The sequence below is a fragment of the Trachurus trachurus genome (genome assembly GCF_905171665.1).
Source record: "Trachurus trachurus genome assembly, chromosome: 13".
Lineage (NCBI taxonomy): Eukaryota > Metazoa > Chordata > Actinopteri > Carangiformes > Carangidae > Trachurus > Trachurus trachurus.
This window is the reverse complement of record NC_139892.1, coordinates 14,743,605-14,755,199: the sequence shown is the minus strand read 5'-3', so window position 1 is coordinate 14,755,199 and position 11,595 is coordinate 14,743,605. Positions and strand designations below refer to the sequence as shown.

The following is an 11,595-nucleotide window of genomic DNA, read 5'->3' as shown; positions in this document are numbered from 1 at the left end:
TCTTAGAAGAAAACTGTTGTTTTTGCAGTGACGCTTGTGGTGCGTTTGAAGTTCTCTAACAGTTCACGCAGCAGTTCACCCGCACGCGCTACTGCTGCTGTGGTGCACGAGGAGGGGGGGGATAACAGAAAACTAATAAATAAATAACAAGTGCAGAAACATCTTTAAAAAATATATTTACATATTTAGAGACACGTCTTTGCTACAGAATAATCTGCAAAGCAGATTTATGACGCTCTTTCTCTCTCTTGCTTTCCCCTTATTTCATGGTTCAGTGGCCTCACACGGCAGGCAAGGGGAGGTTTTCTCTCGCTGCTCATTGGTCGCGGCTTTCCCATCTCAGGAACATTTCCATTCATACACCCGGCGCTCCTTTTCAGCCCCTTTCAAAATAACTCACTGTCATCATCATCGGGAAAACGACTTTGCCTGAACGGGACTAATTATTGAGAATTGGAGGAGGCGTGATTCGATCGAAAGACATCAAGCGACACACACGGTAACGACAGGTGAGTGTGAAAAATAACAAAGGCGGATTTGGCGTTTCCTGAAGCCTCGCGCACTCTGCAGCGTAGGTGTGCGTGCAACAGGACGGTGCATCATTTGCACTTGTTTAAATTGTTGTTTTTGAAGGCACAGACTGGCTGTAAAGTGCAGCAGATTGCGCCTGCAGTTGATTATTTAAATACACTCCTCGAAATGACCGCGACAGTGAAATGAAGCTGCAGCCTCCATCAGCTTTCTCCTCAATGTTTTGTTGTCTTATCGCAGCAGACTCGTTCTTCAAAGTTGTACCTTATTCGAAGTCTGACTTCAATCGGACTTTTGCAATCGAAAAACACAAGCTCAGTTCGTCGGAGTCTGACTTTAGGGGAGTCTATAGGTAAAGTGGAGAGTGGAGAGGGAGAGGGAGGAGGGGGGTGGAATGCGTATTAGCTGAAAATCAGTTGGCTCTCGGTTATGATGGATAACAGCAAGGTAAGATGCTTAAAATGTAACACTAGAGGGGTCCCGGCCCACGGGGCTGTCTCGGAGGAAGGTTCACGCCGTTATTCACCAGTCCTCCTCTGCCTAATTGGCTGCAGATGCGGTATCCTATGCGCTTTTTACCGCGTAGAAATTGGATGCATTTGGGGAACTTTATGAGGCGAGGCCTGCGTGGAGAAGACAAAAAAAAGAAGGAGAAAAAAAAGAAAAAGACAAGGGTCCCTTACAAGTATTTAAACCCTGCCACGTTCGTGTATAATTCCCCCCACCTCCTTTTTTTGGGGGGGGGGGGTTAATTTATCATGGGGCAGGAATTCAATGCGCAAAAAAACTTAAGCGGGAACGTGAAATTGCGCAGTAAAAGAAGGAGAAATTGTGCTGCTATTTAACTCTTGATCGCGTGTAGGAAGGTACAAGCCCCCCTACCTCCCTTAAAAAAACTCTCTTTCTTTTCTTTTGGATTTCCCTGTCAGGTACTGGCTTAAGATCAGAAGAGCCTGAGATCTGCATCCACCTCTAATTATACTAAAAATGCACAGTCGAAAACTAAATAAATAAAAGTTCATTGTATATTTATAACCCTGACAGGTCAAAACTTGCATGCTACTGAACGGGATAGATGTCCCATAGGCCTTGTTAAGATACGTTAGGCTTTAATGGTGCGTCCTGGATGCCATTATAGAGGTCCATATACTGTACGTTAATTTGCTTTATCACACAGTCCATATAACAGCCGTTTGTGATGGTATATGCCACTACCTTCCTAATAATTGCACAGGGAGGGAAGGGCTAAAGACACCGTCCTCTAAGTGCCCTTTCACCCTAGACTTTGTAAGCTGCACTTATTAAAGCGAAAAGTGTTTCAATATGTGGTAAGCTTTAGGGGGAAAACGTGATGGGGGTTGGGTTGAGGCCCCTCTTTTTCTTCATGCTGCCCAGCTCTTATTGGAGCTCACTCCTATTGGAGTAGTTCTTTCTCTTTACCAGCAGGTTAGTGGTGTAATTTCCATCTGTTGGTGTTGTTAATCTATGGCCAGCTGTAATTAAAACCTGGCCATATCTAATACCACTGACCACTGCTGAAAGAAGAAGAGAAAAAAAACGAATGAATGAAGGCATTATGTGCAGTTACACATACATGGGGCATTAATTAAGCACATTTGACTTGTGCTTTATTTTGGTATAAGTGGTAAGTCAAGTGTGCCTTATGTTTAAGCTAAAATAAACAACTAATAATGACTAATAATAATGGAATAATACCCATGATAATAATGATAAGAAAAAGGACGTCATTAAGTTATGATTGACTCTCTGTGTTTTCCTTTTCTCTCAGGGCCCACTGGACACTGAACACCCTTGGGCCTGTCTGTCAAGTAGACATGTTTCAAACTGTCCCTGACACCTCGTCTTACGTCAAGGTAAGACACCACCGTCTCTTCGATCAGGTAATGTTGGAGGGACAAAGTGGGGTCCTTTCATTTCTTCTTCAAATTCTGTGCGATATTAATATCCCAAATAGTCTAACATGAGAAAATTGGGGTTTCTCCAGTAAGTGGGGGCGATGAGATGATCTTAACATGTTATTCACATCTGAAACTATTAAAATGAAGTCTTTACATTGACAGTTTATCCAGGTCTTATATAAATATTGTTACAACATTAAATGACAACAGCATAACACATGTGGCTTTACCATGATGCACATAACAGGCCTGGTGCATTTGTGTTGGACCTCCCTGCATGTTGACACTGTTAAAAAAAACATGGCTGTGTTGTGATCGTGTGAGTATTGATTAGATTTATTTTGTCTTCAACCCAAGAGCTACTTCTGTTATGGTTCATTATCATGTTTGACGTCATGAATCTCTCTCTCAGTCTGTCTCTTTCTCTCTCTCTCTTGCTCTCCCTCTCTCTGCCACGGTGCCGAGAATGTAAATAAAGCAAACAGCGCACATCTGGTTTTCACATCAAAAAAGAAAAAAGTGCATCGTGCCACATATGGCGCAGATCCTGCATTTCTGCTACATTTCTGAAGCGCTCCAACCATGAAATATTTCTTTTTGATATAAGACCGTGTATGACCATATAGGCTAATGCCCAACATGATGTTCCAGCGTGCACTTTGCTCGCAAGTTGTCTCTGTGAATCTGTGTGGCTTGCATGACGACGTTAGCTCACATTAGAATAATATACCGAGGGGTGACTGCTCAGATTGTGCCTCATTAAAATGAGCCATTATGCAGAGGCGGGCTCGGTGATATCTCCATAATCAAGGTATTTTTCCAAGGGCGACTTGCTAATGTTTTGAAGACTTATTCCCCCTTTGAATAAGGGCTCTTTTCATCCAGGCGCAGCGTTTGTGCCACAGCGGAGAGACTCGGAGTTTTAGGGCTCAGAACAATTCCCGATTTGTTGTAAGCGAGTTGAATGGTGAGGAATGTTTTAGGAGAAAATATGATTTTAAAATGAGTCTGTCTGCCCTCCTCCTGTAAAGAAGACAGGAGGCCAGTGAAGGAGGGAAAGAGGTTAGGAGGACCTGAGCAGGAAGGCGACTTAACTTCCAATTTTACAGTTACTCGCATCTCATAGCTTTTTTTTTTCATTTGCTGTGGAAATGCAGCGTAGATTATTTATTTGCTCTGATTCCAGATATGTTATGTATTGTATTTTTTTTCCTTCTTCTTCTTCTCGGATTCAGGGTTGGCGTGTGTGTGTGTTTTTTGCGTGCAAGTGCTGCACTCACTCACTTACTCAACTCACTCACACACATTCAGGGAGATATTGGTCAGAATGTGGCACGCCTCAATACGAAATTTAAAAGAAATATCCCTCGTTCAAGCGAATCCACGGCCCAGCATTTGGTTTTGTTTGGTTAAGGCCAGGCGAGACTGGAACTCTCCAATAAAAATAAATCTCAAATTAATTATGGCCTAGAGCGAGGGGCCAGACAGTTCGTGCTTATATGCGCTGCAGACTCCACTTTTTGCCCTCAGTATTTTGACTCGGGCTGTCTTTTAGCCCGAGAGAAGGAATGATCTGAATACAAGTCTGCAGTCTAATAAACAGCAACTTTAGCAGGCTCACATGGACTGGGACTATTTCTTCATTGTAATAACAGTTCGCTCCGCTGAAAAGTTTCTCACAACACTCCTGAAAAAAACAAAAACATAACTTCCCACACTAGATTGAAAAAAAAATGTCTTGATACAAAGCATGAAACAAGAAAAAGGATGGGTCGTTTGGGAGAAATCCACAAGCATGTTGACTTTTTTCTAAGAAACAAATAGGAAGCAGGACTTATGAAAATAAGCTGCCTCCTCATTTTATTTCCCCTTTATATCTCCTCTTTGACAGACTGTTTGCACTTGTTGAGCCAATGTGACAAATAAAAGCCTAAACACCCACTCTTTTTTTTTCCTTGTGTATGACATTCAACTCTGTTCTCTAAAACTTAGATCTTCATATAAGCTAAAGAAGAAAGGATGGGCCTAACAATTGAAAGGCTGCTGAACATAAACTCTCCATAGTGTCCGCCCACCTCTGGCTTGTTGCCTCAGCGGAGAGACAGAGGAGCTACTGGCTCGTGGTGTAGGCTAAGGCAGAAATGTCTGGCTGTCTAGTTCCAGCGTCAAGCCAGATGTTCTGTGGTTCACTGTGTAAACCAACTTGCATCTGTTTATTGGCCTTCCAAAATGTTTGTTACCACTGTATTCATTATGGTCTTGGTAGGTCCTGGACCCCCAGCCCTCCTTATCAGCTTTGAATCTGGGGGTGGCAGGTTATTTTAATACAGGGATGGACTAATGTTGTCTGTGTCATTTGAAAAGCATCCTGCAAATTCCATAACATTGCATTTCAGCTACTTACACAACCTAAACTATGTTTGAAGGGTAAACTTTACTTGTATATTAATGGAAACTGGTGATATAAATCCCCCCAAAAATACACACATCACAGTGTAAAGTGGTGGTATGGGGGTATTTTAGGATATGTGTTTGTAGAGGCGGTCATAAGGCTCTGTGAGGTGAATCACCAGCTCCAGAGTCACAACTTAAGCCACTCACAATGGCATCATTAAAATGAAAGGACTGTATCAAACCCACAGATGCAGGAATGTAGAGAAGAAAAAAAGAAAGAAACCAAACCAGTCACTGAAGAGTTAAACAAGGTGTCTCCCTTAATTACACGAGTCTGAACTGGCCTCAGGCAGGAGAAGCCTTGACCCTTAGCAGGATCCAGATGTGGTGGTCCCAAGGGTGGGGGCCCACAGCCCCACCAGACCCCCGAGTCGAAAGCAGACAGGCCGGCCCTGCTGTCAGTCGTCGCGGCGGCGTATGGGCCGCTCCCCAAGGCAAAAACCCCAACACTGCAAAAAATTGTCATCATCATTTCACCTCAGTTGTAGTAGGTCCATATTGTTAAACATTATAAGAACAGGCGGTGTAATGAGATATATTCACATTGTGTCCAAAATAAGGTCTTAAAACTATTTTTTTCCTCATCAAATGTGGTTTTCTTGATACTGATGGAATGATCCGATTTTTCCAAACTAGACTCAAGCTTGTTAAAAAAAAATCCCTTAAACAAGTATAATAGTAAAGTATGTTTTAAAGTCTCTAAATCTAAATTACCTACTTGTTAGATTTATATGTTTCATTTGTCCTTAGTAAAAAAAAAAAAAAGAAAAAAAAAGAAACAACAACGCTGAAATGCTGAATATGGCAATAAATTTGTGAAAACGGACGTTTCTTGCAGTGTTATTGGCCTGGTCACGTTCAGAGCTGGCTCCATGTCTAGCATCTGCACTAAAATTATGCTTGAATTGATGAGGGCAATTTCATAGGGTAGACGAAAAGAAGAAAAAAAATACCTATGTGGGGGTGGGGATTAGTGGATTTGTGTTTCTTTTTAGGTTCAGGCGAGTAGAGGGGGAAACGATAGAATAACAAAAGCAAAGTCAATGTCTACTGCTGGTGATAACAATTTAATAATATATTTGAGTTTGTGTTGTTGAGGCAGGCTGCGTGTCATCCATTCAGTCCTGTGCTGCAACAGCAGCAGCAGCAGCAGACGCACACGTGTAGAGCAGACCCTCAGACTATAGTGCGGTTAGGAGCTGAATGCTTGGATTTTATTAATGGTGTCTCAGGGAAACTTCACAGAAAGCTGTAACAAAAAAGACAAGGTTGCAACAGCTCCTGCCATAGGTGTTCAGGTTTTCTGTGCTGTCTTGATTTAGAGCTCCATCAGCAGCCCAACGTCTGGGAGAAACATCTGTCAGGATCAACTTTATTTAACGTGGGCTATCACTTTTCACTGGGAAATATAGAATAAAACAGAAAATATATTGATTTACAGAAGGATGGAGTCATAGCCAGATGCAAGTGTGAAGTGTAGGCGTGATCCTTAAAACGCTTTTTTTTTAAAAAGAAAAGAAAAGAAAGAAAACGTGGGATCACATAACTTGTAGTGTCATGTGACAGCAAACCCCACTCCAGAAAACCTGGGTTAAATGTGTGAAGAAATAATTCAAAAGTCTGACAAATAGTAAACCCGTCCACACCATCTGTGCCATTAGTGGGAAAGCAAAACACAAAACTCTATTCTACAGCATGACTACACAGCAATGGCTGTGCACAACGCAGGCAGCCATCCTGTAAATATTTCCGAGCAGAAAAACATAACAGCGGAGCGAACACTCAATTGTTTTCCCTGCTTATCTCTCTGGGACAGTATCCTGCTTTTTTGAAGGCAGGGCTTTCGGTGACACACAGCTTCCTTCTCAACCTTCTCAACAGTGGTGACTTCACTTCCCAAATTTAGAGGAAAGAAAAAACTCAATCCGGTAAAAGTGTCTCTTTCTCTCCGCCACATACCGGGGGCTGGAATTAATTCAGGAGCGTGTCATGTTTGGGATATTGTCGGGGTCCGCTGAAAATTGCGCAAAATGGACGGAACTATTAAGGTAAGGGTGGAGAACGGGGTGTATGAGTTTGTGGGAGACTGCTTTTTCGGAGTTGCGCCTCCTTTTTTTAAGCAATGGGTTGAAATGCCCCTCTGTGTCGGTCTGTGAGCTGGGACCTCCAATCTGACGACGATGAGCGGCTTTTTTCTCTCGGTCTGAAAGCGGTAACCAGATTTCCTTCTTTTTCCTCCTTTCTTTGAAAGTATCCGCTGTCCTGTTTTTCAATAAGATGCCTGGTTGAGAGGAGACGCTACGGTGTGGATTTAAGGCTAAATCAGAATCACGCTTTGGATTTTGGGGGAGACCAAGCGCACAATTACGCACGTCTGGAAAGACACAAAGGAGTGGTTATTTGTTTCAGACTACGCGCTGTGGGCTGTTATTCCATATAGGTATAAGTTATCCACGAGTTCAACGCCTTGGTTTAGTCTGGGAAGCGGGGGATTGAGCAATAGCTGTGACTGGATGTACTGCTGGATGCGATGTGTCGAGCTGCGCAACAGCGGTGTGGCACATCGCCCGGCTCGGTCCGAAGATTCGACCGTGGCTCAAAGAAACTGTGATGATTTGTTGCTTTAGAAAGAAGTAATCTTCCCGTCTCTGTTGCTGATGACTGTTGTAAGTGTTTTTCCCCTCCGTTATCGGACAGAGAGTTTTGTCAAAGCGTATGGAAAGCTGTCATTTGGCAACTTCATGCGGTAACTGCACAATTTGCAACACTTTAAACCACAGGGCTTCACAATGATACCTTGGCTTGCTCCTTATATAGTTACACAACTATTTTGAAATGGTATGTTGGTAGTCAAGAGTGCTGGTCCACATTAACATTGGCTACTGGCCCCCGACAGTCAAATTCCAGATGTATTATGGCTGCAGCCACCAGATGTTGAATGGCAAGTCCCTAATAGTTCACCCTGCCATGCGTCCAGTCCGTGTCCTCTGGTTAACAAGTCTAAGCTCAGAAGAATTCAGCAGCATCTGCATTTACTCTTATTGTTGCTGAAAAGTGATGCATGTGACTTATTTTCTTTTTGGAAATTTAAAGTAGCTGGTTTGTGGCGGCTGGGTGTGGTGTGAGTTTTGGAGGAGTGTAAACGTTGGCCAGACAAAAATGTCAGGCTGCATATATAGTCACTTTGAATCCCGTTATTCGCAGCGCTCTGGGTGTTTTTGTTGTGTACAGCATGGAGGTGAATGGCACACAACAGGGACATGGACGTCTCAGCTTGGATGTCCGCAACAAAGCAAGACGTTGTGTGAATTAATATAATCATAATTGAATCCCTGTGTGTAAATGAGTGGCTGTGAGCTGCATTCATGCTCTCTAAAAGAAAGGAAGGGCTCTCTAGCCATGAGAGCTTCCTGTCCTACACAATCTTTTCCTGACAGGTTTCCTCTTCCTTCTTAAACAAAAGACAGGAATGCCCCCCCTCCTCCTCCCTACCTCTACCCCCCGCATACCCCGGGTGGCTACTGCTTAGATGGCTGTGTGTGAACGCCAAACAGACACACGTGCAATTTGGATGTTGGAGCTATTGCATGTATATATATCCAGTCCGCTCCAGACGTGTGGTGACGCACTTGGAGAGATAGACTTGGCTGATGTAAACAGAGCAGAGGTGGCTCCCAGCAGGTGTCACACTCACACAATGCTTATAACGGTGCTTGCAGCTTCACAGCTGAGCTAGAATGTTTTTTTCTTTTTCCTCCTCCTTTGTCTTGATATAGATTTATGACATAGTGAGAAGCCATATCTTAAAAAAAAAAAAAAAACATTTTCCAAAAAACAAGTTTTCAAAAGGCTTAACGTTTTATTATGTCAAAATGTTCCTAGTGATTGGTTATGTGATCATGATTTTAGATTTTTGGGCACAGACTTTGGGAGAAGTTCCTGTCTAGTGCTCAAGGTAACCATTTCACAAAATATCTACAGACAGAAAAAAAAAAAAACACAGACTAACTGCCTTTGGCGCTCACTGGCAGTGTGTGTGTGTGTGTGTTCCTCTCAGATACTGGAAAGAAAACACAGCAAATTGGCACTGCTCTGTCATCCTTTCAGCGTCTCCTCATGAGTGTGGCGAGCTCCTATTTAAAAAAAAAAAAAAAAACCTCATGCAATCTTGATAGGCATGCACCACTTGCCAATCATGGCTTCAATTGCACAGGCTGATATGTCACTGTAAATATAACATGTAACAGTCAAAATAGCCAACTGAGCCCTTATCGGGCCGTAATGAGACATTCCCTCACTCTTCTACACTTTATCATCCGCAGACGAGCTGCTGTGCTCTGCTCAGATAGTGAGTCCTGCTGCCAGTGCTCAGACTATGATGGATCCACTGATGAAATCACTGGAAAATCTAATTCTGGCGAGTTGGTTAAGCGCTCCTGGAGAGATTCAGCTTTTTTTTTTTTTTTTTTTTTTTTTAATCCAACCATTAACCTGAAGACCAGTACTTTAGGAAACCTTAAGCGTTTGTTGTGTGTTTGTCGTATGGTGGAGGCCTAGCAATCTGCCAGTGGGAAGAAACATTAAATATGGCACCTGAGACTCCTCTCAAGTTAGTTTAATATGAAGTTGCCAGTTTCCCTCTTAATATTATCAAACCAGAATATTGGTGCACTAAAACAGCTTTAGGACTCTGTAAATCTTTGTGTCATTACAATACAGCCAGCCAGTAATCAGGCTGTGGTATTACAACAGAGGGCACTATGGTGCAAATGACTTCACTATAGTCCAAGTCTTCACCTTACTTTCACTGCTTTCTGTTAGATCAGTTTGGTCATATGGTGAGCAACATAGATTAGGTACTGATCATAAGTAAAACTGTCATCAAATCCAATTATTTCTTGCTGGAGCACTAAGATTTACACTGACATGAGTTCTTCTTAGTCACTCGGCTAAACTACCATAAAAGACAAAAAGGGTTGTGATCACTCAAAATAGAGTTGGTGACAGAGCATCCCTGACATTTATAGTCAATGTGGTGTTTCTGTGTGCGCACACACACACACACACACACACACACCCACCACATGCATACCTACTGAATCTCCATTTGTGCTGATGCAAACGTTTGCTCCAAAAAAAGAGACATATGTCATTCACATAGGCCTAAGTGAAGACTTTCGACTCGCATGAAATGTCCTAGAAAGGAATGGTACTGAAGTTATGTGAGATCAGGAGGATTTCACTTTCATAAAAGTAACATTTTAGAGAATGCAAACGACATGTTGGAAATATTGATCAATGAATATCAAGTAGCATTTTTCCCCTGAAGCAGATATGTGGCATTTTGGAATGAAATAATTCAGTCCCAGGGGATTAGACACGTCTCGGTCTAAGCTGTGCCATCAGATCCTATCAGATCCAGATGTGCATCAGACCTGAGCCTAATCCTTAGCAGAGGCATATGACTATAATGATTTCACTTGATATTCTGACTTGTTTTTTTTGTTTTCTTTGTATTTGAAGAGTTCTTTTGCAAAAGCAGATAAGTGCCATTTTGAAAAAAATGAGCTGAGGCTTTGTAATTATTCTTTGCAAAGTGTTCTTTTCAATAAAACTTTATTTTTTTGAGATATGTCTGTTTTGTTACATCTCAAAGTCACTCAACTTTGGTTTAACTGATATCACCTTATGTAAATAAAAAATAAAAAATGAAGATTCTGGAATTTTTTAAAAACGGAGTTATCTGCTTTTGCAAATGAACTCTTCATTTGTTTCTTTGATTGTTTTTAACAATGATGGATGGAGCATTTAAAACAAAGGCTGACTCATCAAGCCATTGTGAAGAAGTTTCTACATCCTGTGCCAGCTACAAGTTAATGCTTGGCACCAGTCTGAGATGGTGACATTGACCGACTCTGTTCACTGTCAAGCACCACAAGCGGTGACATCTGCGTGTGAAAATGCGACCCATCAAGTGGATAATCCATGCTCTACTTCCAAGACATTACACGAGGAGCATGTTGAAACCACGTAATATCTTGGCCGGCCCTGAGTTTCTGCGTTTGTTTTCTTTAATAAACTTACATTGCTCCAGCTGAGCCACAGCAGAAGGGTCAGTGTAGCCGCGACCCCCCCACCCCCCCTGCTTCTGTTGAGTCTTCAGCTGTGGAGGGAAGCCCAAGGCCCAGACAGGACAGACACATCAGGGCCTGACAGGGGATTTTTGTGTCCAGTGAAGTTAAGAAGATACTGATAATGGGCCACAGAAAATTATTATACTGCCAGAGAATTTATTTTACAGTACATTTGTCATGTCAGCACAAGAATTAAACGTGAGATTCATGATTTTGAAAAAGCATTTTTTGTTAAATGTAAATATCTAATGGCTACTGTTGAAAAAAACTCCAATGGATCATACAGTATGTTTAATAAACCAGTTTGTTGGATGCCTCCAATCTTACAGCTCTGTCTTACTCCACTGTGGGCATGATTGAAGTCATCCTAACATCAACAGGAAACGACAGTTGCTACATGGGCTGTGTACACAAACCACTTAGGATGCCAGACTGTGATATGACCTATAACTGCACATAATTGCTGTAAACACAAATACTCATGAGACTAAAAAATTGACATCACAAGTTTCTGGGTAGTGTCAAACGACTGACTGATGTCGTATCTGCTCATGAGT

At 42.2% G+C, this 11,595-nt stretch overlaps 1 protein-coding gene across 6 annotated transcripts in view; it reads left to right on the top strand.

Annotated features, from left to right (window-relative positions):
• Positions 1-346: 346 nt before the first annotated feature.
• Positions 347-11,595, top strand: part of fli1 (Fli-1 proto-oncogene, ETS transcription factor) — a 33,658-nt gene continuing 22,409 nt past the window's right edge. For 2 of the 6 annotated variants that reach the window (XM_083985449.1, XM_083985448.1), the window contains exons 1-2: positions 347-509; positions 2,321-2,405. In XM_083985449.1, the coding sequence (XP_083841575.1) occupies positions 2,367-2,405 (39 nt within the window). In that variant the 5' untranslated portion in view covers positions 347-509; positions 2,321-2,366. The other 4 variants (XM_083985451.1, XM_083985450.1, XM_083985453.1 and 1 more) reach the window with 2 other exon arrangements.